At 38.0% G+C, this 22,206-nt stretch overlaps 1 protein-coding gene and 1 pseudogene across 1 annotated transcript; both read left to right on the plus strand.

Moving 5' to 3' along the window:
• The first annotated feature begins 13,824 nt into the window (after positions 1 to 13,824).
• Positions 13,825 to 17,049, plus strand: LOC126602773 (uncharacterized; annotated as a pseudogene).
• Positions 17,050 to 20,308: 3,259 nt separating this feature from the next.
• LOC126604902 (peroxidase 64-like) lies at positions 20,309 to 22,183 on the plus strand. The gene is made up of 4 exons (XM_050272227.1): positions 20,309 to 20,615; positions 20,712 to 20,900; positions 21,327 to 21,489; positions 21,562 to 22,183. The coding sequence occupies exons 1-4, from the start codon at positions 20,406 to 20,408 to the stop codon at positions 21,954 to 21,956; spliced, it is 957 nt and encodes a 318-aa protein (XP_050128184.1). The 5' UTR covers positions 20,309 to 20,405; the 3' UTR covers positions 21,957 to 22,183.
• Positions 22,184 to 22,206: the final 23 nt, after the last annotated feature.

Below are 22,206 nucleotides of genomic sequence, written 5' to 3' on the forward strand. Positions count from 1 at the left end.
AAATTTTATGCAAAACAGCTGTGATGATGTGAAATAACCAAAACCAAGCTTATCTATCTATTACATTTTTTTCCCTTTCTCTTTTCTTTTACTTTTCTAAAACGCTCTCTCTCTAGAATCATTTCCATTTTTTTCTCCATCTCGTCCAAATGCTTCTCTGTCTCTCTTTCTTCACTTTTTCTCTCATCATCAAATTCCATTCGTTTCGCACTTTCTCCCTCATCATCAAAGATCTTTGGTAGAGATGAAGCTGGGAGGAGCAAAAAGGGGATGATAGAGATGAAGGGAGAAGCTTAATTTGAGAAATGGGAGAAGCTTTTGGAATTTCGAAGCTGATTTCGTACAGCGACGATCTGGTGAAGGTGTTGAAGAACCAGAAGGACATCAACAACTTGGCGTAGTGTCTCCAGAACTCGCTTCGAGGTTTGTTTCCTCACTTGGGTTCTGTTTGTTTCCCGAGAAAATTTCTGACCCAGAAAATTTTCAGTTAGTTGCTTATACTTTTTTCCACTTTCAAGCAAGCAAAATTATGCCTTAGGTAACATAAAGAAGATATTTGGTTGGTGTTGTATGTCGATACGTGCATTGATTGATGAGTTCTTATACGAAGCAGACTATGAGATAAAGGGTAGGATTGCCAGAAACTTTCATTAAAGGGTCACTGTTCACCCGTGTTTTAGAGGTTTGCATAGAAGCTAAAAAGCCAGTTTTTCAAAGCTACCTTTTGCTGCTTCTGTTTTTTTTGGCTTTTTTCACCTAAAACTGTGAAAAAAAACTGAAGTTGGAAGTTTACCAAACACCAAAAACTCTCCCAGTTTTTTTTCATACCAGCTTTTTTTAAAATCACATCAATCCCAAACCATACCTATGTCATGCGACAATGTTGAGTTTTAAAAAGGGAACTTTTTTAACGAAAAGTTTCTGGTACTGTTTACTTTAACGAAAAATCATATTTTTACACTAAAAAGTCAATCATGGTACTATTCACTTTTCCCTTTATTTTGTCCTAATCGTTAAAACTCAAAGTTTTCAAGCTCTTTTCATTAGTTTTCCTTTTTAAAAATTGTCAAATTGAGGCAAGTTCGAGGGTGTTATGTACTCGTTGTGGCAAACCGTGTCAAATTCCTTGTGCCACTTGCCTGCCACATATACATAATTACCAAAAATCAGTTACCGCTAGGCAACCGTCTTTTTACGGTTGCAAAAAATTGGTTCAGCCAAAATTATTGGCTGGTTTGGTTGGTAAATGGCATAACCGGTGGTTTCCACTTCTTCCTTGCTATCTTCCAGTTCCAATGGCTCAATTTGATTTTCAGATTGGGGTGCTTGTTCGGTTGCATTGTGTGGTTTGTTGATGCACAAAACCAGAGGTCTTGGAACAACGTAAATCCGACCATGAATTTGCAAGAAAGTAAATAACACAAGATGTATCGTGGTTCACCCCAAGGTTTGGGCTACATCCACATTGATATTGTATTTCTGAGGGAGAGAGAGAGAGCTCTGAATATGAGAGTGAGAGCTCTGAGAGGATGAAGGGTTAGGCCTAAGAATTGGCCTCTTCCAATTGTGAGGGTGATTAGTCCTTTTATAGAATAAGGGATCCTCACTTATTACATATTTGCCTCTTCCTTTATTACATAATTACATTTAAGTCCCTCGAGTATTTTTACGAGATCTAAATACAGAGGCCCTAAGTATGGTATAAACAGTAGTCCCCCAAGTCTTCAGTCAAGAGAGTCTTTTGGCTGGAGACTTGAAATTCAGTCCATGTGTGGGCCGAAGTAACTAGATGTCGTCTTGAACTGATACTTGATATGAGGCGGTGCTCAAAGTGAAATGATGCTCAACTATCACATGTTGTGAGACTGCTCGACTTGTGGCTTATGTTGCCTTGGTTGGCTCGGCTTGTGGTGTTTGAAGGTGAGGGAGTCCCTTTTATAGAATAAGGGCTCGCTCCTCAATACATGAATGATGGGCTAAAGTTAATACTCTCTAATGATGGTGAGGGAGTCCCTTTTATAGAATAAGGGTTCACTCCTCAGTACATAAATAATGGGTTATGAGTGATACTCGTGGCCATGCGGTTGCTCAGCTGGCAGCGATACTCTCTAACGAAGGTGAGGAAGTCCCTTTTATAAAATAAAGGCTCGCTCCTCAATACATAAGTGATGGGCTAAGTCCCCCAAGTATTTTTCATGAGTGCTCTCTAATGAAAGTGAGTGAGTCCCTTTTATAGAATAAGGGCTCGCTCCTCATTACATAGATCATGGGCTAAGTCCCCTAAGTATTTTCATGAGGTATAGTTGAGGCCCAATATATGGTACATAATGTAGTCCCCCAAGTCTTCGGTCAATAGAGTCTGTTGGCTGGAGACTTCAAATTGAATCCATGTATGGGCCGAAATGGCGGTTGTTCGGATGTGGTATTTGTATACCCTGCACTGAAGTTTTTTAGGTGAAGCTTTGCAAGTGAAGCTTTGAAGCTAGAGCTCTGTAAATGAAACTTTCAAAGCTGGAGCTTTTGTAAATGAAGTTTTTGAAGTTGGAGCTTTTGTAAATGAAGCTTTTGAAGCTAGAGCTCTGTAAATGAAGCTTTTGAAGCTAGAGCTCTGTAAATGAAACTTTTGAAGCTGATTGACATGAGTGATGCTCATGAATGTTTATGTTGATTGACATGAGTGATGCTCATAGATGTTGTCATGAGTGATGCTCATGAATGTTAACATGAGTGATGCTCATGAATGTTGACATGAATGATGGTCATGAATGTTTATGTATGATTGTCATGAGTGATGCTCATGAATGTTTATGTATGAATGACATGAGTAATGCTCATGTATAATTTGGAGTATTGGGCATACTTTTGATCACCTGGTTGGTGGCATGAAGGAGAGTACGGGTTGTACATTTCATCACCTGGTTGGTGGCATGAATGGCTAGTTGCCAAGTGATATTAGAGTACGGGTTGTACATTTCATCACTTGGTTAGTGGTAATAGCGGCAGGTTGCCGAATAATTTTGGAGTACTGGGAGTACTTTTGATCAGCAGGTTGGTGCTAATAGCGGTAGGTTGCCGAATAATTTTGGAGTACTGGGCGTACTTTTAATCACCTAATTTTGGAGTATTGGGCGTATTTTTGGTCACCTGGTTGATGATTAATAGAGGGCCTGGCTCTTTTGGGCATATGGGCATTCGCCCTCCACATGACATTACAGCCCATTATTTTGGGCTTGCCGTTTTATTTTATTATTACCCTCTAATGAGGTTATACAGATATCTCCGAAAGATACGAAAAATAAATTACATCGTTAAAAAATAAATAAAGTAAATCACATCATTCTGGTAGGATGTTCATTCCTTGCTTTTGTTTTTCTGCTTTGCTTTTGCTTTTCCCACTCTATTTCTTTCTCTTTTTCTCTTTTCCTTTTGCTTTCCACTGCGTCTCTGTCTCTATCTCTTGGCGAAACTAGAGGGCTAACTCCACTTGCTTTTCTTGGACAGCCTGGTCGTGCCCATCACTCATCCTTTTTCTTTTTTTTTCTTTTTGCTTTCTGCTTTGGATATGTCGTTTGACGACATGATTAAAGGCAATACTCTTTCTCTAAAATGACAGCTGCTTAGACAGCCTCGGTTGGGGACTTGCCTTTATTTATGGTGACTTGATTAAAGGCAATATTCCTTATTAAAGGCAATATTCCTTTCTCAAACTGTTCCCACAGACGTCTACCACTTGCCTGATCAGAGGATCCGTCCAATTGGGCATGCGAGATGATCAGGAGAGAGAAGGTGACGAGGAGAGAGGGGATGCGTTCCATTGTTGAACAGTAGAGGCCGTCTGATACGGCAAGTATGACCGCCATTTGTCCTCCTCCTTCTTTTTCCTGTTTTCTGCTCTTGGCACCAGTATTGTCTGCGACAGTGACGGCGTCGGTTATGTAGACGGCGCGTCCTCTGCGCTCGTTATGGAGCGGGCCCCGTCGAGCTCCGTCGGAATAATTAGTATTTTCTACTGAGTTACTAGTCTCCTGATCTGAAATTTCGGGTTGGTTTTGGCGGAGAACTGCGGAGATGCAGCTGCAGCGGCATTTGACGAGGTCCTTCCTGGTGGAGACTTCTTCGACGATGGCAGTCAGTGTGAAGTCGTTGTTAGGACTAGCGTAGAACATCTTCTTTTCCAACACGATGGAGGACGAAGAGCTGTAGAGGAAGCTCGTAGACGCCATGGATGGCATAAGAGATAGAATCGTGGCGAGGTCGCAAGCTGAGCATGGCAAATTTATTGGGTCAACTTTGCTGCATTTTTTAACAAGATCTACTCCCTTCTCCATTTGTACTCCATAATATTCCAGTCATTCTTTCTAGTTATATCTTTCAATCTCTTGGATGAGTGGCTGCAGAGAGTTCAGTGTGGATTTGATGTCTCCGATGAGGTGTTTGAACATAGTAGTCTCCTCCTGCAGGAATCTCTTCTTGGCTGATGGAGAACTCAAGCCTGCTCCTTTACCCACATCAACCTCAGATCCATTAATCATGGTAAAAACCCATTTCTCAAAACACTCATCACGGTGCCATTAATCACGGATCGTGTTCAGGTCCCACCAGAGTTCCGCTGACAGGCTGCGGTCACGCCACGTGGTAAGGGAGGCATCGATGCTGCAGAGAATGTGGGTTATGTTAGTGGGTTCCGGTTCGGGTCCAGGTCCCGGAGCTACAGAGTCGACTCGGGTCCGGACTACATCCGGCATGGGGAACCAGTGTGACTTGGTGAAGAAGGCGAGGAAGAGCGCGAGTGAAATCGATGTGACGAGGCAAATGAGGAGGCCCAAGTGTAGGCAGAGGACCTTGTTGTACTTGTTGGAAATGTGCACTGAAAGTCAATCTTTGGAAGAAACCCTTCAGGACAATGAATGTATGTATAGATGACTCTTATACATCAAAAGGCAAAGATATTAATTAGGACTATCTCAATAAACGATATATGTCCTAAATAATGAATCCATGGACAATGGATCGATGGAAGAAATAATCTAATGATGTTAGACTACAGAGACCTTCTTCACATAACCATCATGTCCAAAAAGGTTCCTGGTCATATGATTGTCAGAGGGATACTGACAATGCAAAGACCAGTACATATTATGTCCCCTTCAATTGGAAAGATGGAAAGTCTCATCCCATTCGTGTAGTGACGCTAAGACAGGTATATAGGTGCTCATTAAGGGAATGAGTTCACTGAACACAATCGAACGAAAGTACTTGCATGAAGGTCTACTCACATGTCAAGCAAGTAACTCTAATGGTTGGAATAATGTAAGTAGTCCTTTGACCTGAGGCATCATAGTTGTCTTGTGGTTAGGTCCTTGATCTTTGATTATGTCAAAGTCACTCCATCCGCGGGTGTCCACGGCATAGTTGGGGTTAAGCCACTTAGCCATGGAGGTAGGTGAATGCGCAACAAGGGATCTCTAATCCTCGTTATGAAAGGTTGAATACTCTAAGATATGATTCGGGAATCTTCGGCCGAAGTATCGAGCGTAATAAAGGAAAGTGTTCCTATACGACTCAATTGAATCATATAACATGGAATAATCACATTAGGGGTTTGACATAATATATTCATACCCTAATAGTGTGATTGAGAGTATTGTTTTAGAGAAGGATCAAATTACATTGTAATTCCAACTGAATAGGTTCTCCGAACAAATTCTACATTAGCTTGGGTAGCCATGATATATGGTTAGATGTCACTCATGGCTTGTGAGTTCTTCTAGATGATTAAATAAGTAGTCGTCAAAGAAGAAGGAGAATTAAAAGTAAGTTTTAATTCACTAAGTGATTGGATTAAATATAATCAATTGGATTTGTGCCAATCACCTCACTGCCTTGCTAATTAGAACCTAAAATGATTGTACACCGATACACTTTTGTAGTGAGACAACTAATGGATGATGAAAATAATTAATTGGATTAATTAAGTGTTGTGATTAATTAGAAAGTCTAAAGAAATCATAAAAGCGATAAAAGATCGTTTTAGGCTTAAAGAAAAGTTCGGGTTTATTTGGGCCCATTGAGCCTAAACCCATTGGGCTTTTATTCAAGCATATGATGACTTGAAATGATAAAAGCCCAAAGCCCAAAACAAAACACAAAGGGCCGGCCAAAGAGAGGGAGAGAGAAAGTCAAGTTGTTGACTTGTTTCTTTGTGTTATAAAATGAACTTTATAGTGAAAAGTTTTATTAGGGTTTTTTGTGTGTTGATTTAACAAAAGGAGAAAACATATCTCTCTCTCAAACACAATAGGCCGGCCACCAAAGGGGAGACTTAGCTAATCATCTTATCTCCCTTTGGTTATTCCTCCATCCATCTCACTACACTAGTGGGTGTGGATCTTTAGAGGTCTTCAATCTTGGAGACTAAAGGAGAACCAATGAGCACTCATTCTAGCAAAGTGGAGGAAGCAAGGGAGGAGGCTAGGCTCAAGGAGTTCCAACAACAAAGGGCTTGGAGGTGGTCTATCCTTGGTCTCAAGTCTAGATCAAGAGGTATAAATCTACTCCTACACTTTGTTTTTCAATAAAATGTTTTGATGCATCTTATATAAACCTATGCTTCTTGAAGGGGATTTGCATGACTATAGCTTTGATATTATGTGATAAAATGCTTCCGTTGCGTATGTATATGAATTTTGAATTGTATATGCATGCTAGTCACTAGAAATCCCACATAAATCTCATTATTTCCCTTCAAGTGGTATCAGAGCCAAAGGTTTATATTTGATGTGTCATTTTGGATTTTATGCATATGGGTTTTAATTTTATGTTTGACATATTATTTCTTCATTCAAAATATGTTTATCTTTTGTTTTTCAAATGTTGAAAAATGTGAATCAAGAGTTGAAAAATATATGCATGCAAAAAGTGTTTTGGATGCATGAATGAAGATTGAGTTTTGAACAAAATTTGGGGTTTTGTTCCATAGGGTAGGCACGGCAAAGGGGATATTTTTGGCTTGTGTTCGTGTTTTATTTTAAATCACACACACACACTTTGAAGCTAGAAAGTAGAGATCTTGTCACTTTTGCTTTTGGGTTTGAAAAATCACCAAGAAAATACAAATCTTGAAATTGTGTTCATGGTTTTGTTCTTGGTGTTCATGGTTTTGTTTTTGGTGAAAATGATTTTATTTTATGTTCATAAATTGTTTTATGGTTTTGGATGATATACTTACCATCCATAGCCTTCCCAAAAATTTATTAAATCCTAGACTTGACTAGGTGAATTTCCATCACCTTTACACTAAAGTCCTTAAAGCATAGTCAAGTGACAAGTAAAATTTATTATTTTTTTCTACTTTAAGTTGCTTTAAAGCAAGATATTTAAAACTTCACATCCCCCTTAATGTGGCCGGCCACCCTAGTGGATTACCCACTTGTGGGGCTATTTTGTAATTTGAAAAATGTTGTTTTTACTTTTTAGTATTTACGGTTTGACCCCTAACTTTTCATATTTGCATTTAGGCCCCATCTATCTAACAAGTTAAAATATTTTGATTTTAATTTTGTTAGTTGTTTAAACTCATAATACAATTATGCCCATATGCACTAAATCTAATTGTTAATGTTGCATTCCAATTAATTATTTAATGTGATTAAGTAGTTAGAAAATGGTTGACTATGGACTTATGCCTTAAACGATAATTGAGCTATGAGAAAGGGTGCTAAACTCAAATTGTTTGAACCTTGGGAATGTGTTTTAATTACTATTTCAATTGGACCTTGTCATGATAGACATTAATCTTTCTCTCCCTCTTAGTATATGTAATTTGTAGGAATTTGTACAAATCGGTTTGTAATTCTTATTGCTTCTTAATCTCTTTCAACTAGTTGATTCCCTCTAGCACTAGACTAGAGTTTCTTTAACTATTGGTAAGGAGAAATAATTAAAAGAGGGTTTTGACATGAGATTAAAGATTAATTGGGTCCAACGCCCTAATTAGCAATGAATGATTGTCTTTCATTTCTAATGGCTCAATGAAAAATGTTTTAATTGGATTGAAAGCACGTAATTAAAACGACACAACCTTCCCTAGAACTTATTCAACAATGTTGGCTCGTTGTTGAATTAGCCCAATAAGTCCATGGTCATCCAAAGAGCCTAAGATAACTATAAAGTCCAATTTCAAGGGAATGCAAAAACCATAGTAGTAGTAGTTACTTCCAATATTTGAAAAATTCGTTTTTGATATTGATTTGTTTTTCTCAAAACAAATAGTGGGAGTATCATATGCTACTAAACTATAATGAACACAATTAGTAGTTATATATATCTCCAATATTTTGAAAAATGTTTTGATATTGATTTGTTTTATGAAAACGAATAGTGGGTATATCATATGCTACTATTTCATTAACTTTGGACTAGTAGTTATAATAGGACACAATTTATTTTAATGTGATTAAATAAATAAAAATGATGAGACCTTAAAATCCCTCAACCAACATACAATATTAAGTTGAAAACGGAGAGGTGCTATTGAACACTTCTTCGTGGCCTTCCACCATGGTAGGCTCCAATCGTTTATGACTCGTACACCGCCTTCACCCTATCATGGGGAAGTGCAAAATGCGTGCTTATCCTCAGGAGGAGTCTATTTAAACATTTGATGTGGTTAAGGTAGGCAACTAGTGTGGCCAACATCGTATCATCGTGAGGTCATACTTGGACCCCTATCTAAACCGGCATGGTGGGACAAAACTTAACTAAGAGAAATGGTGCCAACATCATATCATTGTGAGGCATTGTTCTCTAGAGGCCAAATAGATGGGTAATCACAAGAGGTTGTTGTGAATGGGTAATTGTACCATCTCATTATTATTTTTGCTAGCCGACATCGTATCATCGTGAGGTGGACTTGGTAATAGTGAGCCTCCCATAACCCGCTAGGAGCTTTCTTTGAAATCTCCCGGATTCCATCTTGAGGGATATGGAATTTGCCAAAAATGGTGGGTGGTGTCATTCGGTTTAAAGACCCGAATCGTTTGACTTAATCAATAATAAAACTAATTTATTTTATTGTTTATGTATTTAGATATGGTTGGAAGCACACTCGCGAAAATACTCGACAAACATTGCCTAGAGGGGCACAAATTCCCATCGTGGTATCGTAATGTCAAGATTCTCCTAACCTTAGAGAAGATTGTTTACGTACTAGACAAGGCTCCACCTCACATACCTCTTGGCCCTGAGGCCACTGAGGATGAACGTGCTAAGTATGACAAGCACGTTGAGGATGATACACAAGCCAAGTGCTATCTGTTAGCTTCCATGAATGAGGAGTTGCAGAGACAGCACGAGGGCATGGACAGTGCGTCTTCCATTATACTCCATCTTACGGAGTTATATGGTGAAGGGACGCGCAACTGTCGCTTTAGCACTATCAGTGAACTTGTGAAGATCAAGATGGTCAAGGGAGCTCCAGTGCATCAACATGTACTGAAGATGATTGGACTCATTGAACAATTGGAAAACCTAGGTACTCCACTTGACGGGGAATTGGCCCAGGACTTCATCTTGGCTTCTCTTTATGATTCGTTCTCGCAGTTCGTCATGAACTACAATATGAACAAGGTGGATAGTACTATCTCTAAGTTACTAAACATGTTAGTAACCGCTGAGAAGACTATGAAGAAAGAGAACGTTGTAAGGACTGCTGCAGTAGCCTACAACAAGCCATCATCTTCCAAGGCCAAGCTGCAAGGCAAAGGCAAAGGGAAGGAGAAGAAGTCACCCACTCCTAAGCCGCAAGGAGGAGTGAGCAAAAAGAATCAAAGGAGCCCAAGGGGACTTGCCACCACTGTGGAAAGGAGGGGCATTGGAAGAGGAATTGCAGGTTATACCTTGCAACTCTAAAGGACAAGCCACAAGGTATGGTTTATGTTCTTATCTTCAATTCTAATTGTTAGATCTTCTAAATATTTATATTTGATATAAAGAGCTAATCACTTATATAATTGTATATAGGTGGAGGAGCCAAGTAAAAGATGAACAAGCAAGGAAAAGGTTGGAGAAGGGTTCGGCCACCACATTTTTTCTAACTACTTAGGAAGTTTGTTAGGCACTTAAAGATAGTCTTTAAACTTTCTTATTTTGTTAAGAACTTATTATGTGGCTTCATATGATGGAAGACCACTATTGGTGCCTAAATGAAGGTATATACTTAGTCTCTAAATGTATAGAGCTAATTCTTTTTGTATTAAACATTATGAATGTTTGAATTATCATATCAATGTAATGTGATGAATGCCTTCTACTATACTATTTCCTCGAAGTAGTGTTATGAATTGAATATTGTCTTGTTGTATCCTAGTTGAGATACAAGATTTATATCACTTATGTAATGCGATATCCAAACTTTAGACTTATCAATTATGGATAGATCTCACGTGTAGGACATAGAAGGATACAATGAATCTTTAGATTTGGTTCCAATTATCTACATATGAGTTCTATATGAATTGAAAAGGGTCTAGAGATTCCTTTCTTGAAGAAAAGGGTCTAGAGATTCCTTTCTTGAAGAAAAGGAAGATCACATTATAATGATATAAATAATAAAGAAAAACGTTTCTTATATGGTTATCACTTAACCACAATAATCAAGATCACTTTTGATTCAATTAGTAGTTTTGAACAACTAATTGGGCATTCTTAAAATTGTTTTAAAATGTCAAGTGTGTTAGTGATTAAACCAAGAATGATGTGTCTAAATCTATGAAATGTTTAAAGACTTTAGTCACTTAATAGCAAGACATCGACTTAGTGGAGATTGAAACAAATGAGCTTGAAAGGTTTTAAAGCTACTCCACAATGTCCTCTACCCGTATACTCCACGTTTATACATTTTGAATGTATGAAGTGATTTCTCATTAAAGTCATGAGAAATAGTGGGAGGTGAGAAAAGGATATAAACTTGAATATGATTGGTTTATAGTTGTCTAATTAATAATAGTACTTCACTATTATTAAGAGTTTGTAATTTTAATTGTTAAAAGACTCAAGCTCTTCAAAACGTTAAAATTCTATGTTGTGTAAACATTCTAAAGAATAGTCTATGAATGTTGGTTTCGTCAACCTAGCATAAAATGGTTATATGTTGGGAGTTGTCCATCATTCTCTTTTATGAGAACAAGCTAATAACAAAGCATATGGACAAATTGATGAAACAAAAGGGAATAGTTTCAAAATGAGTCACAACATATGGTTTAACAACAAGACAATCCAAATTCGGCACCTCTTGTAACTATAACGCTCTATGTAGTTTTGATAAAGAATTATATCAACCACCTAGAAGGAATGGTTGAGTTTCTATATCCTTAGTATGAGCCATGCTTCCACTAAAGACTTGGATAATTCTTATATGACTACATTAAAGGTCTTAGTATGACTAAAACTTGAAGTATGGTGTATGACACCATATAATTTAAATGAATAGACTTGATAAAACAAGTCACACATTTCAAATGGAATTACTTGAGAAGGAATTCTTTTGTGTATGTTCGTTTAAATAACTTGTGTTAGCCAGAGTTGTTGATAGCACCAAAATTGTTGAGACATCATCAAATAAGCTAATGGATCTCAATGATTGTCAATAGATCCAAGACAAGTTAGTGGGAGCAATATGCATTCAAATCAAGAAAATGTAAGTGTTAAATTTTGAATGAATGCTAAGTTACAACAAGGCCAGTGGGAGTGATGTCATATTTTGAGCAACAAGATATGAATAAAGTCTATTTGATAGACTTGATAAAACATAGATGTTACTAAAAATGACAAAATTGTGACACGGTCAATTTTGAAGTATAGACTTGAAATTGGACTTAATGATATAGCAAGGCTATCTCAAGAATGTTTAATGGGGAAATTAAATCTCAAATGTTGAAGATTTGAGAAGGTGTTTTCCTATATGATAGAAAATCACTTTCATAACCCTTATAATGAATGTGTCATAAAATCACAAAAGGGACACATGTATGGACTTGTGAGATGATATCCAAAGGTGAAAAACCACAGGGGTTGTCACTTTAAGATATTACTATAGCCCAGGATCAGAACCATAGCAACTGATAGAGTATTATTGCCTTTAAGAAAGGAACATCAGAGTATAACTCTGGAAGCGTGCATTCACTTAGGTTATTAACCAAAGTGAAAATAACTCATTTTAACAAATGGAACTTCATAATGGATGAAGTACTAATCATATGAATGTATTGTTAGTATTGTATTACAACAGTCTCAAGGTTGGAGCAAAGTATGTATAAAGTATACAAACGAAATATATGGCGATATATTGTTTTAGAAACTGCTTCAAAAGGTGTTTTGAATAGAAGGGGTTCTTATAGAACCAATGATTGAATCCAAACCATAAGGTCGTTAGTTGGACACTACGACGTAATGGGGCGATAGCTCAAGCTATGGAATCAAGGTCTCATCAAAGTATTTGAACACAAGAAAGAGACATCATCAAATGTTTTAGAAACATTTGATAAGTAAATCCCTTTTAAATAAAAAGGATTAATACATAACCAAGTTAACCTACGAGCATAAGTTCACTCAACTAGCATCTATGAGATACACTAGTGATTGACTTTAGTGCAAGTGGGAGATTGTTGGAAATGTGCCTTAAAAGTCAATCTTTGGAAGAAATCTTTCAGGACAATGAATGTATGTATAGATGACTCTTATACATCAAAAGGCAAAGATACTAATTAGGACTATCTCAATAAACGATATATGTCCTAAATAGTGAATCCATGGACAATGGATCGATGGAAGAAATAATCTAATGATGTTAGACTACAGAGACCTTCTTCACATAACCATCATGTCCAAAAAGGTTCCTGGTCATATGATTGTCAGAGGGATACTGACAATGCAAAGACCAATACATACTATGTCCCCTTCAATTGGAAGGATGGAAAGTCTCATCCCATTCGTATAGTGACACTAAGACAGGTATGTAGGTGCTCATTAAGGGAATGAGTTCACTGAACACAATCGAACGAGAGTACTTGCATGAAGGTCTACTCACATGTCAAGCAAGTAACTCTAATGGTTGGAATAATGTAAGTAGTCATATGACCTGAGGCATCATAGTTGTCTTGTGGTTAGGTCCTTGATCTTTGATTATGTCAAACTCACTCCATCCGCAGGTGTCCACGGCATAGTTGGGGTTAAGCCACTTAGCCATGGAGGCAAGTGAATGCGCAACAAGGGATCTCTAATCCTCGTTATGAGAGGTTGAATACTCTAAGATATGATTCGGGAATCTTCGGCTGAAGTATCGAGCGTAATAAAGGAAAGCGTTCCTATACGACTCAATTGAATCATATAACATGGAATAATCACATTAGGGGTTTGACATAATATATCCATTAGGGGTGGGTTCAAAAAACCGAAAACCGAAAAAAACCGAAAACCAAACCGGACCGAAGTCGAAAAAAACCGAACCGAAAAAAAAACCGAACCGAAACTTTCAAACCGAACCGAACCGAATCTGCCCAGTTCGGTTTCAGTTTTTGAGGTTCGAAAACCGAACCGATATATATATTTAATTATTTTTTTGCAATGTTTATAAATAGTTTAGTCATACAATTATAACAAAACAGAACTTGTTGTGAAGTTGGTTAGTGAAACTTTCCAAGCTGGTGGAGCGCATGGGTTCGAACCCTCTTCACGCCCCCTGGATTTTGGGATTTTTTTTAATTTTTATAATCAAATCAATAAAACCCTAGCAGCCACACTTTTTCTATTTGTCATTCCCCTCATCTCTCTCTGCGCAGCCACACCTCCAGACTTCCTCCATGCCTCCAATTTCTCCCTCTTCTCTCTCTCGTCCCCTCTTCTCTCTCAGTCCTCCCTCAAGCTCTAGCACCGATCCCCATGGCTGCGAGCGTGCAGACCCTGCAGCAACCCTTCCTCTCACTCGCCGTCGCCGTCTCCAGCACCCATCCCCGTCGCCGTCTCTCAGCGATCTTTCTCTTATCCCTCTCACTCGCCGTCGACTTTCTCTCGCCGGTTCAAGGCTCAAGTGTCGACCCACAAATCCCCTCCTTTGCAAGGTTAGTCTCTCACCCCATGATGCGTTTTGCAGATTTTTTTTTTTCAATTTCGTTGGTTCTGAACTTCTGATGAATTTGATCTGTAGCTTCTAAATTTCATGGTTTTGCAATTTGTTTTGGGTATGCTGGATTTGGTTAGGTAACTTCATTTATGAACACTATTAGACTATTAGTTGAGGTTTGATTAATTTGTGAGAGTACATACGGTTTGATTAATTTGTTTTGGGTATGCTGCTGCTGAAGCCTGGATTTGGTTATGCAAGTGTAGCTTTATGACTATTAGATTTAGACTATGAGTTGCTGCAGATTACTTGTTGTTTGTTGTGTCTGAGATTGTGAATAACTAGTTTAATCCATCTGGTAGTAAATTTAAAATGGAAGCGGAGAGGAAGATTTTGGAGGTGAGGGAGGGACAAAATAATGAAATGGCTTGTGAAAATTTAAGTGGGAAAATTGATGTGAATAAACAAACTAAAGGGTCAGAACTCAGAAACATGGTTAATATATAACAAACATGGTTGTTTGATGTGCTTCTGAACGAGCAGCAGAAATATGGTTACTTATTTTACTCAATAGCACAGATTCTTTGTGACGTGTTTAGCACAGCTTCTTCAATTGGTTTTAAGTTTTAACCTGAATATGGTTACTTATTTTACCATTTCCAAAGCAATCTAGATGGCTGATATTAACTACATTTGTGCATAGGCTTCTAGCTTTTCTGGGACTAATTCACTTGTTAGCGGGATGCAGAGGAAGGAGAATGAGACAGATGATGATGAACAAGACAGAGGTGGTGTTGAGCGAAAGCAAGGTTGAAGAGCAAAATGCTACGTTGAGCGAAAGCAAGGTTGAAGAGCAACAATGGCCATTAATGAAAGAGACTGAAGATAAAAATGCGCCATTGTTGGACAAGACTGAAGGAAATACTGCATCATTGCTGAACGGGACTGTTGAGCAAAATATGCCATTGTTAAACAAGACTGAAGACGAAAATGCTGAATTGAGCGAAAAAAAGATTGAAGAGCAACAATGGCCTGTGATGAAAGAGATTGAACAGAAAAATGCGACTTTGTTGAACGAGGCTGAAGAGAAAAATGCTTCGTTAAGCGTAAACAAGTTTGAAGTGCAGGACACGACATTGATGAACAAGACTGAAGGGAAAAATGCGCCATTGTTGAACGAGACCGAAAAGAATAATGTGCATTTTTTGGAGGAAAAAATAAATAAATAAAAAAAAAACCGAAACCGAACCAAAAAAACCGAACCGAAAAAAACCGAAAAAAATTTGGGCCGAACCGAAATTTCGGTTTGGTTTCGGTTTTGGAAAAAAACCGAACCGATAAGAACCGAACCCAGCCCTAATATCCATACCCTAATAGTGTGATTGAGAGTATTGTTTTAGAGAATGATCGAATTACATTGTAATTCCAACTGAATAGGTTCTCCGAACAAATTCTACATTAGCTTGGGTAGCCATGATATATGGTTAGTGTCACTCATGGCTTGTGAGTTCTTCTAGATGATTAAATAAGTAGTCGTCAAAGAAGAAGGAGAATTAAAAGTAAGTTTTAATTCACTAAGTGATTGGATTAAATATAATCAATTGGATTGGTGTCAATCACCTCACTGCCTTGCTAATTAGAACCTAAAATGATTGTACACCGATACACTTTTGTAGTGAGACAACTAATGGATGATGGAAATAATTAATTGGATTAATTAAGTGTTGTGATTAATTAGAAAGTCTAAAGAAATCATAAAAGCGATAAAAGATCGTTTTGGGCTTAAAGAAAAGTTCGGGTTTATTTGGGCCCATTGAGCCTAAACCCATTGGGCTTTTATTCAAGCATATGATGACTTGAAATGATAAAAGCCCAAAGCCCAAAACAAAACACAAAGGGCCGGCCAAAGAGAGGGAGAGAGAAAGTCAAGTTGTTGACTTGTTTCTTTGTGTTATAAAAGGAACTTTATAGTGAAAAGTTTCATTAGGTTTTTTGTGTGTTGATTTAACAAAAGGAGAAAACATCTCTCTCTCAAACACAATAGGCCGGCCACCAAAGGGGAGTCTTAGCTAATCATCTTATCTCCCTTTGGTTATTCCTCCATTCATCTCACTACATTAGTGGGTGTGGATCTTTAGAGGTCTTCAATCTTGGAGACTAAAGGAGAACCAAGGAGCACTCATTCTAGCAAAGTGGAGGAAGCAAGGAGGGAGGCTAGGCTCAAGGAGTTCCAACAACAAAGGGCTTGGAGGTGGTCTATCCTTGGTCTCAAGTCTAGATCAAGAGGTATAAATCTACTCCTACACTTTGTTCTTCAATAAAATGTTTTGATGCATCTTATATAAACTTATGCTTCTTGAAGGGGATTTGCATGACTATAGCTTTGATATTATGTGATAACATGATTCCGTTGCGTATGTATATGAATTTTGACTTGTATATGCATGCTAGTCACTAGAAATCCCACATAAATCTCATTATTTTCCTTCAGCACTCCGCCATGGCTGCAGCTGCTTCTCAACGACGGAGGGAGAGAGAAACAAAGACGTAGGTTGCGGGGATTTTCTGAAATGGGAAGAAGATCCTCCTTGATCTTCAGGAACTGGCCTCAGAGACATCATTTGCGAACGCAAATGCTGAATCGCAAGGTTAATCACATAATTGGATTAATTCAACATTGAATCGCGGATTATGTTCTTCTTTGCAGCTTCGTAAGTGGGGAAGAAGAAAGCAAAACTGCTGCAGAAAAAAGAATGAAGACCTTTAAAAAGTAGAAAAAGGGGAATCTTTGGGACTCTTTTATGGGCAGAGACCGAGAGAAAGATGAGAAAGAGAGAGGGGATGACATGATGGCTTTGTGTTTGTGGGTGTTTTCTGGAAAAGCCCAGGGAGGTTCTGGGTTCTGCAGATTCATGGCGAAGGTGAAAAATTGAGAGAGAACCGACATAGCTTTTCATGTCGATTCCCACAGACGGCGCCAAATGTTGATGCACAAAACCGGAGGTCTTGGAACAACGTAAATCTGACCGTGAATCTGCAAGAAAGTAAATAACGCAAGATGTATCGTGATTCACCCCAAGATTTGGGCTACGTCCACATTGATATTGTATTTCTGAGGGAGAGAGAGAGCTCTAACTATGAGAGTGAGAGCTCTGAGAGGATGAGGGGTTAGGCCTAAGAATTAGTCTCTTCCAATTGTGAGGGTGAGGAGTCTTTTTATAGAATAAGGGCTCCTCACTTATTACATATTTGCCCCTTCCTTTATTACATAATTACATTTAAGTCCCCCGAGTATTTGTACTAGATCTAAATACGGATGCCCTAAGTATGGTATAAACATGGTTCATTTTGGGTTAATCCATGTTGTGCACTAACGGTTGATTATCCTAAACATAAGCAACACATATACATTCAAAATCATATATATATATATATATGTGTATATATAGTATTAGTAATCATCATGCTATCAATTTTGTTAACAATATTTTCTATATTTATTATGGCATGAATCATATTCATATACATATATTTTTTAAACCCTAAAACTAAGGAGTCATTTATTTTCTAAACCCTAAAACTGAGGAGTCAAGCATGTAAAAAATACCAAAAATAACTATATATATATTGGTAGGTATGTCATACTGCCGGCATACAAAATCAATTACTAAAATCATGCCATTAATTGTCGGTTCAGTAAAATGCTAATTGATTATGAAAAAATGCCAAAACTATATCATACCATTATGAACCGACAGGTATGGTTCGGTCGATAAATCGGTTTATGGCAAAATTTCCCACCTCTAGTTGTGTCCATTAACCAATGTTGTTATTATCTGGAAGGATGTCAAAACCTGTTAAGCAATAATACATATTTAGCAAATTGATCGGAAGCACAACGTAATTGTATATAAATTGATCATCTACGAAACCACAGTGAAAAGATATACTACATACGTATTTACTATCAGTATATTTCATTGTAGCAGAACGAATTAAGGGTTTTTGAAGCTTTGTAAGTGCTTTGTTTTAAGAGTCAAATGAGTTTGCTTTGTTTTACCGATGAATAGTGATTCAAGTTGAAATTTGGATGATGACAATATCATAAATAAGTTGAAGTTTGATAGAACCAACAACTGTTTCTTAAAAAATTTATGAAAAAACAGTTTCCAGCTTTGCAAAGAAACAGTTGTCATCCTCAGATTTTTTTCTTCCTGTGAGAGACTTTCTCTTTACCTGAGAGCTCTTTTCACCTATTGCGTGGGTGTTTTTAATTCTACAGCCGCCAACCCTAGCTACGGCCAAGGTCGGTGGTAGTCCTTTCCTTTTTCTCTTTGCTTTCTCCCTTCTTTCCTTTTGCTGTTTTTCCCCTGCTCTCCATTTTGATTTGGCTTATTCTTTACACCCCATCGGCGTCCCTTCTCCTAGACCATATCCACTTCGATCTGCAGTCAGTCATTACCGCAATTTGTTATTGCACATCGAAGGGGTGTATAGAGTTCCGGTGTTCCTACCGGCTTGTTGTTCATAACACCACCATTTTCTTTCTATCTTTATTGGCAGCGTTGCTCGTGGACTCCCACATGCATGTTTCACTTTGTGGCTACGATCGGAGAGTTGCTCGCAGCAGGATGATACGATAGGCGTGGCGCTGCTTGGCTGGTCGAGATGCACTTTTGCGGAGCCGCTGGCAATAGAATTCTCGGGTTTCTTCTGGTTTGTTCATGGTTTGGACTCCTTTTTTGTTAGCTTGGCAGGTCCACTTTTGCTTGTGCTTATTTGTCTTTGGGTCTTTGTATTGTAAACTGTAAGTTTGTGGAGTTGCTAATAAAATTTCATCTTTGTTCCCAAAAAAAAAAAAAAGTTGTCGGTTTAGTCAATTGTATGATTTTTTTTTTATCTGGTCGATAGTCAATTGTATGATTACGTTTGCTATTTTAGAAAGGCCTTGCTACCTGCTAGACTGCTACGCAAAAAACAGAATGTGCCGGTTTACTTACTATTAATTAATTTTGACATGCGTGCATTGCGTCGGACTGGCACTAAACTAAACCCACCAAACAGATAAACCCTAACCAATTTGGATGGTATTATATTCCCATCTCTCGTTTGGGTGAAGTTGTTGGGATTTCTACCGACCATTAAGTCCCAGAATTACAATCCAAACCCAATCCAATGCAACAACATTTCTGGGAAATTATTTATCCATTATTTTTTCAATTTCCCAGATTGCTAAAATTAGGTTAGCTAAGTGATCCAACGCTCACCTAAATCATCCAGAATTATTTCAGAATAACTAAACAGAATTGAGATACAAGGTTGTTGGGTTGAACTAAAGTTAGTTAATCATGTCTCAAACATAACTAATGAAGCTGGAGACTTTGAACGCAAGCTAATTGACTCTCCCAGACATGACGACTTTTGATGTCTCAACCCTAACCACTTCACACATTCCTTATTTTTTTCCTGTTAAATAGGCAAAATTATTTAAAACGAGACCGAAGCACGGACCAGATATTCTGGATCGACCCGAAAACCCGTGATACGTGTTTGAATGCGGATTCGTGAGGTTACAGAAGAAAAATAATGAGTTGATGAATTGAGAATAACTGTTTGGTGTAGCATGCTGATGCATGCAGGTTTTAAAAAAGAAATAAAAAGGATTAGGAGTACCTACCAAACCATGCAGAAGAGTTTTATTTGATTTTTAAATTGGAGAATGTTTGTTTTAATTGTTGGATTGGAACAATTTTTCCATTGCGGAATCTCCTCTTTGCTTTTGTTCTTGAGAATCTTCTGGTTTTTTTTTCTTCGTGTGTTTAAATTATTTAACCTCATAATTAACTCATTGCATTAAAAGTCAATAATCATGTGCCATGTTTGATCATTAACACCTTGAAATCAATAAAATTATTGAATTCACTTTACAAGATGATGGTAATTGATTCGTAAAAATAGACAAACCATGTTTTGCGATATGTTTTGATCGGTAGGAAAACAGAGATTCGAACTTGGATGTCGTTGAACATTTTAGTCGAGGTTTAAAGGTGCAGAAGAAAGATGTGATGGCAATTGTCTTGTAGTGAGGTGCCTTTGCCTCCATAATTACTTCTTAATTAGACATACTTACTTAACTGATTCATTATTTAGGGCCACCATCATATCAGTAACAGCCCCTCTCTCTCTCTCTCTCTCTCTCCCTCTCTATAAATACCATCCCTAATCCATTTTTATGTCCCACGCTTAAATTACGCAGGGTTAAGCAAGAAAGTTGTTCTAATCTCTCAGGATGGCTTTCAATCCTGCATTATTGAGCTCAATCTTCATCGTCCTTTTGGTATTTTCCGCAGTGACAAACGCACTGAGCTTGAATTACTACGACAAGAGCTGTCCCAATGTCGAGCAAATTGTTTCTAATGCCGTCAAGAAGGGGAAAGCCAACGACGGAACTGTCCCTGCTGCTCTGCTCCGGATGCACTTCCACGACTGTTTCATAAGGGTAAATAAATATTTTTTTGGTACAAGCTGTTTCGAAAGCGTAAACACATTGATTAGTTGATTGAGTTAACTCAAAAGTATTTGTTTTTGTTTGCAGGGCTGTGATGCATCTGTGCTGTTGGACTCCACCAGAGGCAACAAAGCAGAGAAAGATGGGCCACCAAATATTTCTCTGCATGCGTTTTATGTCATTGACAATGCAAAGAAACAAGTGGAGGCTTCCTGCCCTGGTGTTGTTTCATGTGCTGATATCTTGGCTTTGGCAGCAAGGGATGCTGTTGTGCAAGTAAGATTGTCGAAACTAGGGAGATTCTGTTGCATAATATGAGAAACAGAACCGCTTACAAGCTTTTAATCAAAAACAAAACTACTAGACACACTATATAGACAATAGGAGCTCATTTAGAAATGTTTTTAAAATGATTGAAAGCGTTTTTTAGAACAACATTTTTGGAATAATCCTAAATAAAAATATAAGTGAATTCTGGAAAACCATTTTAAGTGCTTATGTGCTTCTTGCTGAAAGGACTTAAATGCTTTTGAAACCTAAAAATATTTTCTCTAAAAGCATTTTCAATTATTTAAAAAGTATTTTCAAATAAGTCATATACCGTATATAATTCACGGTCCTCTTTATACATATTTCCCGAAAGTAAAACAACATAGCTGTATACTCTTTTTGTACTTTCTGACTGTGTTATCAATGCTACAGTCCGGAGGTCCGAATTGGGCCGTGCCGAAAGGAAGAAAAGATGGAAGAACATCAAAGGCTAGTGAAAGCGTGCAACTGCCGGGTCCAACCTTCAACATATCTCAACTGCAGCAGAGCTTCTTTCAGAGAGGTCTGTCCTTGAATGACCTGGTGGCTCTTTCAGGTAAACTAATCTCAACATTTTTGCTGTTATCGAAGAAGAAACGAAAGAGAGTAACTTCGGATGCATCTGCAGGAGGGCACACTCTAGGGTTCGCCCACTGCTCATCGTTCCAAAACAGAATTTACAACTTCAATGCCACACGCGACGTTGATCCAACACTGCGCCCATACTTTGCTGCAAGTTTGAGGAATACGTGTCCCATCAAGAACAGACCGAGGAATGCCGGTGCCACAATGGATTCTTCTTCTACAATTTTTGATAATACATACTTCAAGTTGATCCTCCAAGGAAAGAGCTTGTTTTCTTCGGACCAAGCTCTGGTCAGTATTCCACGGACTAAAGGTTTGGTTACTAAGTTTGCTTCCTCAAACCAAGCGTTCTCAGATGCTTTCGTGATGTCTATGATAAAGATGAGCAACCTTAATGGTGGACAAGAGATCAGGAAAGACTGCAGGGTAGTAAATTAAACGAGGGCCGCCAAGCTTAGTTGTAGCCGATTGTATAAACATGAGAACTGGGAAATCCATCAAGTAGGTGGTTCTCTATCATTAACTTTCGAGTTTTGAAAGATTTGTGAAGAAAATTGTTCGTGTGCTGCGTTTCATAATGTTTGAAAGGATCTTGTTACAACAAAATTCTGTTATAAATTGTAACAAAAATCGTACTATTTATACGAAGTACTCAGTTGAAGGGCGACGCATTTTCTTGTCTGAAACT

Source organism: Malus sylvestris, chromosome 15 (assembly GCF_916048215.2).
Source record: "Malus sylvestris chromosome 15, drMalSylv7.2, whole genome shotgun sequence".
NCBI lineage: Eukaryota > Viridiplantae > Streptophyta > Magnoliopsida > Rosales > Rosaceae > Malus > Malus sylvestris.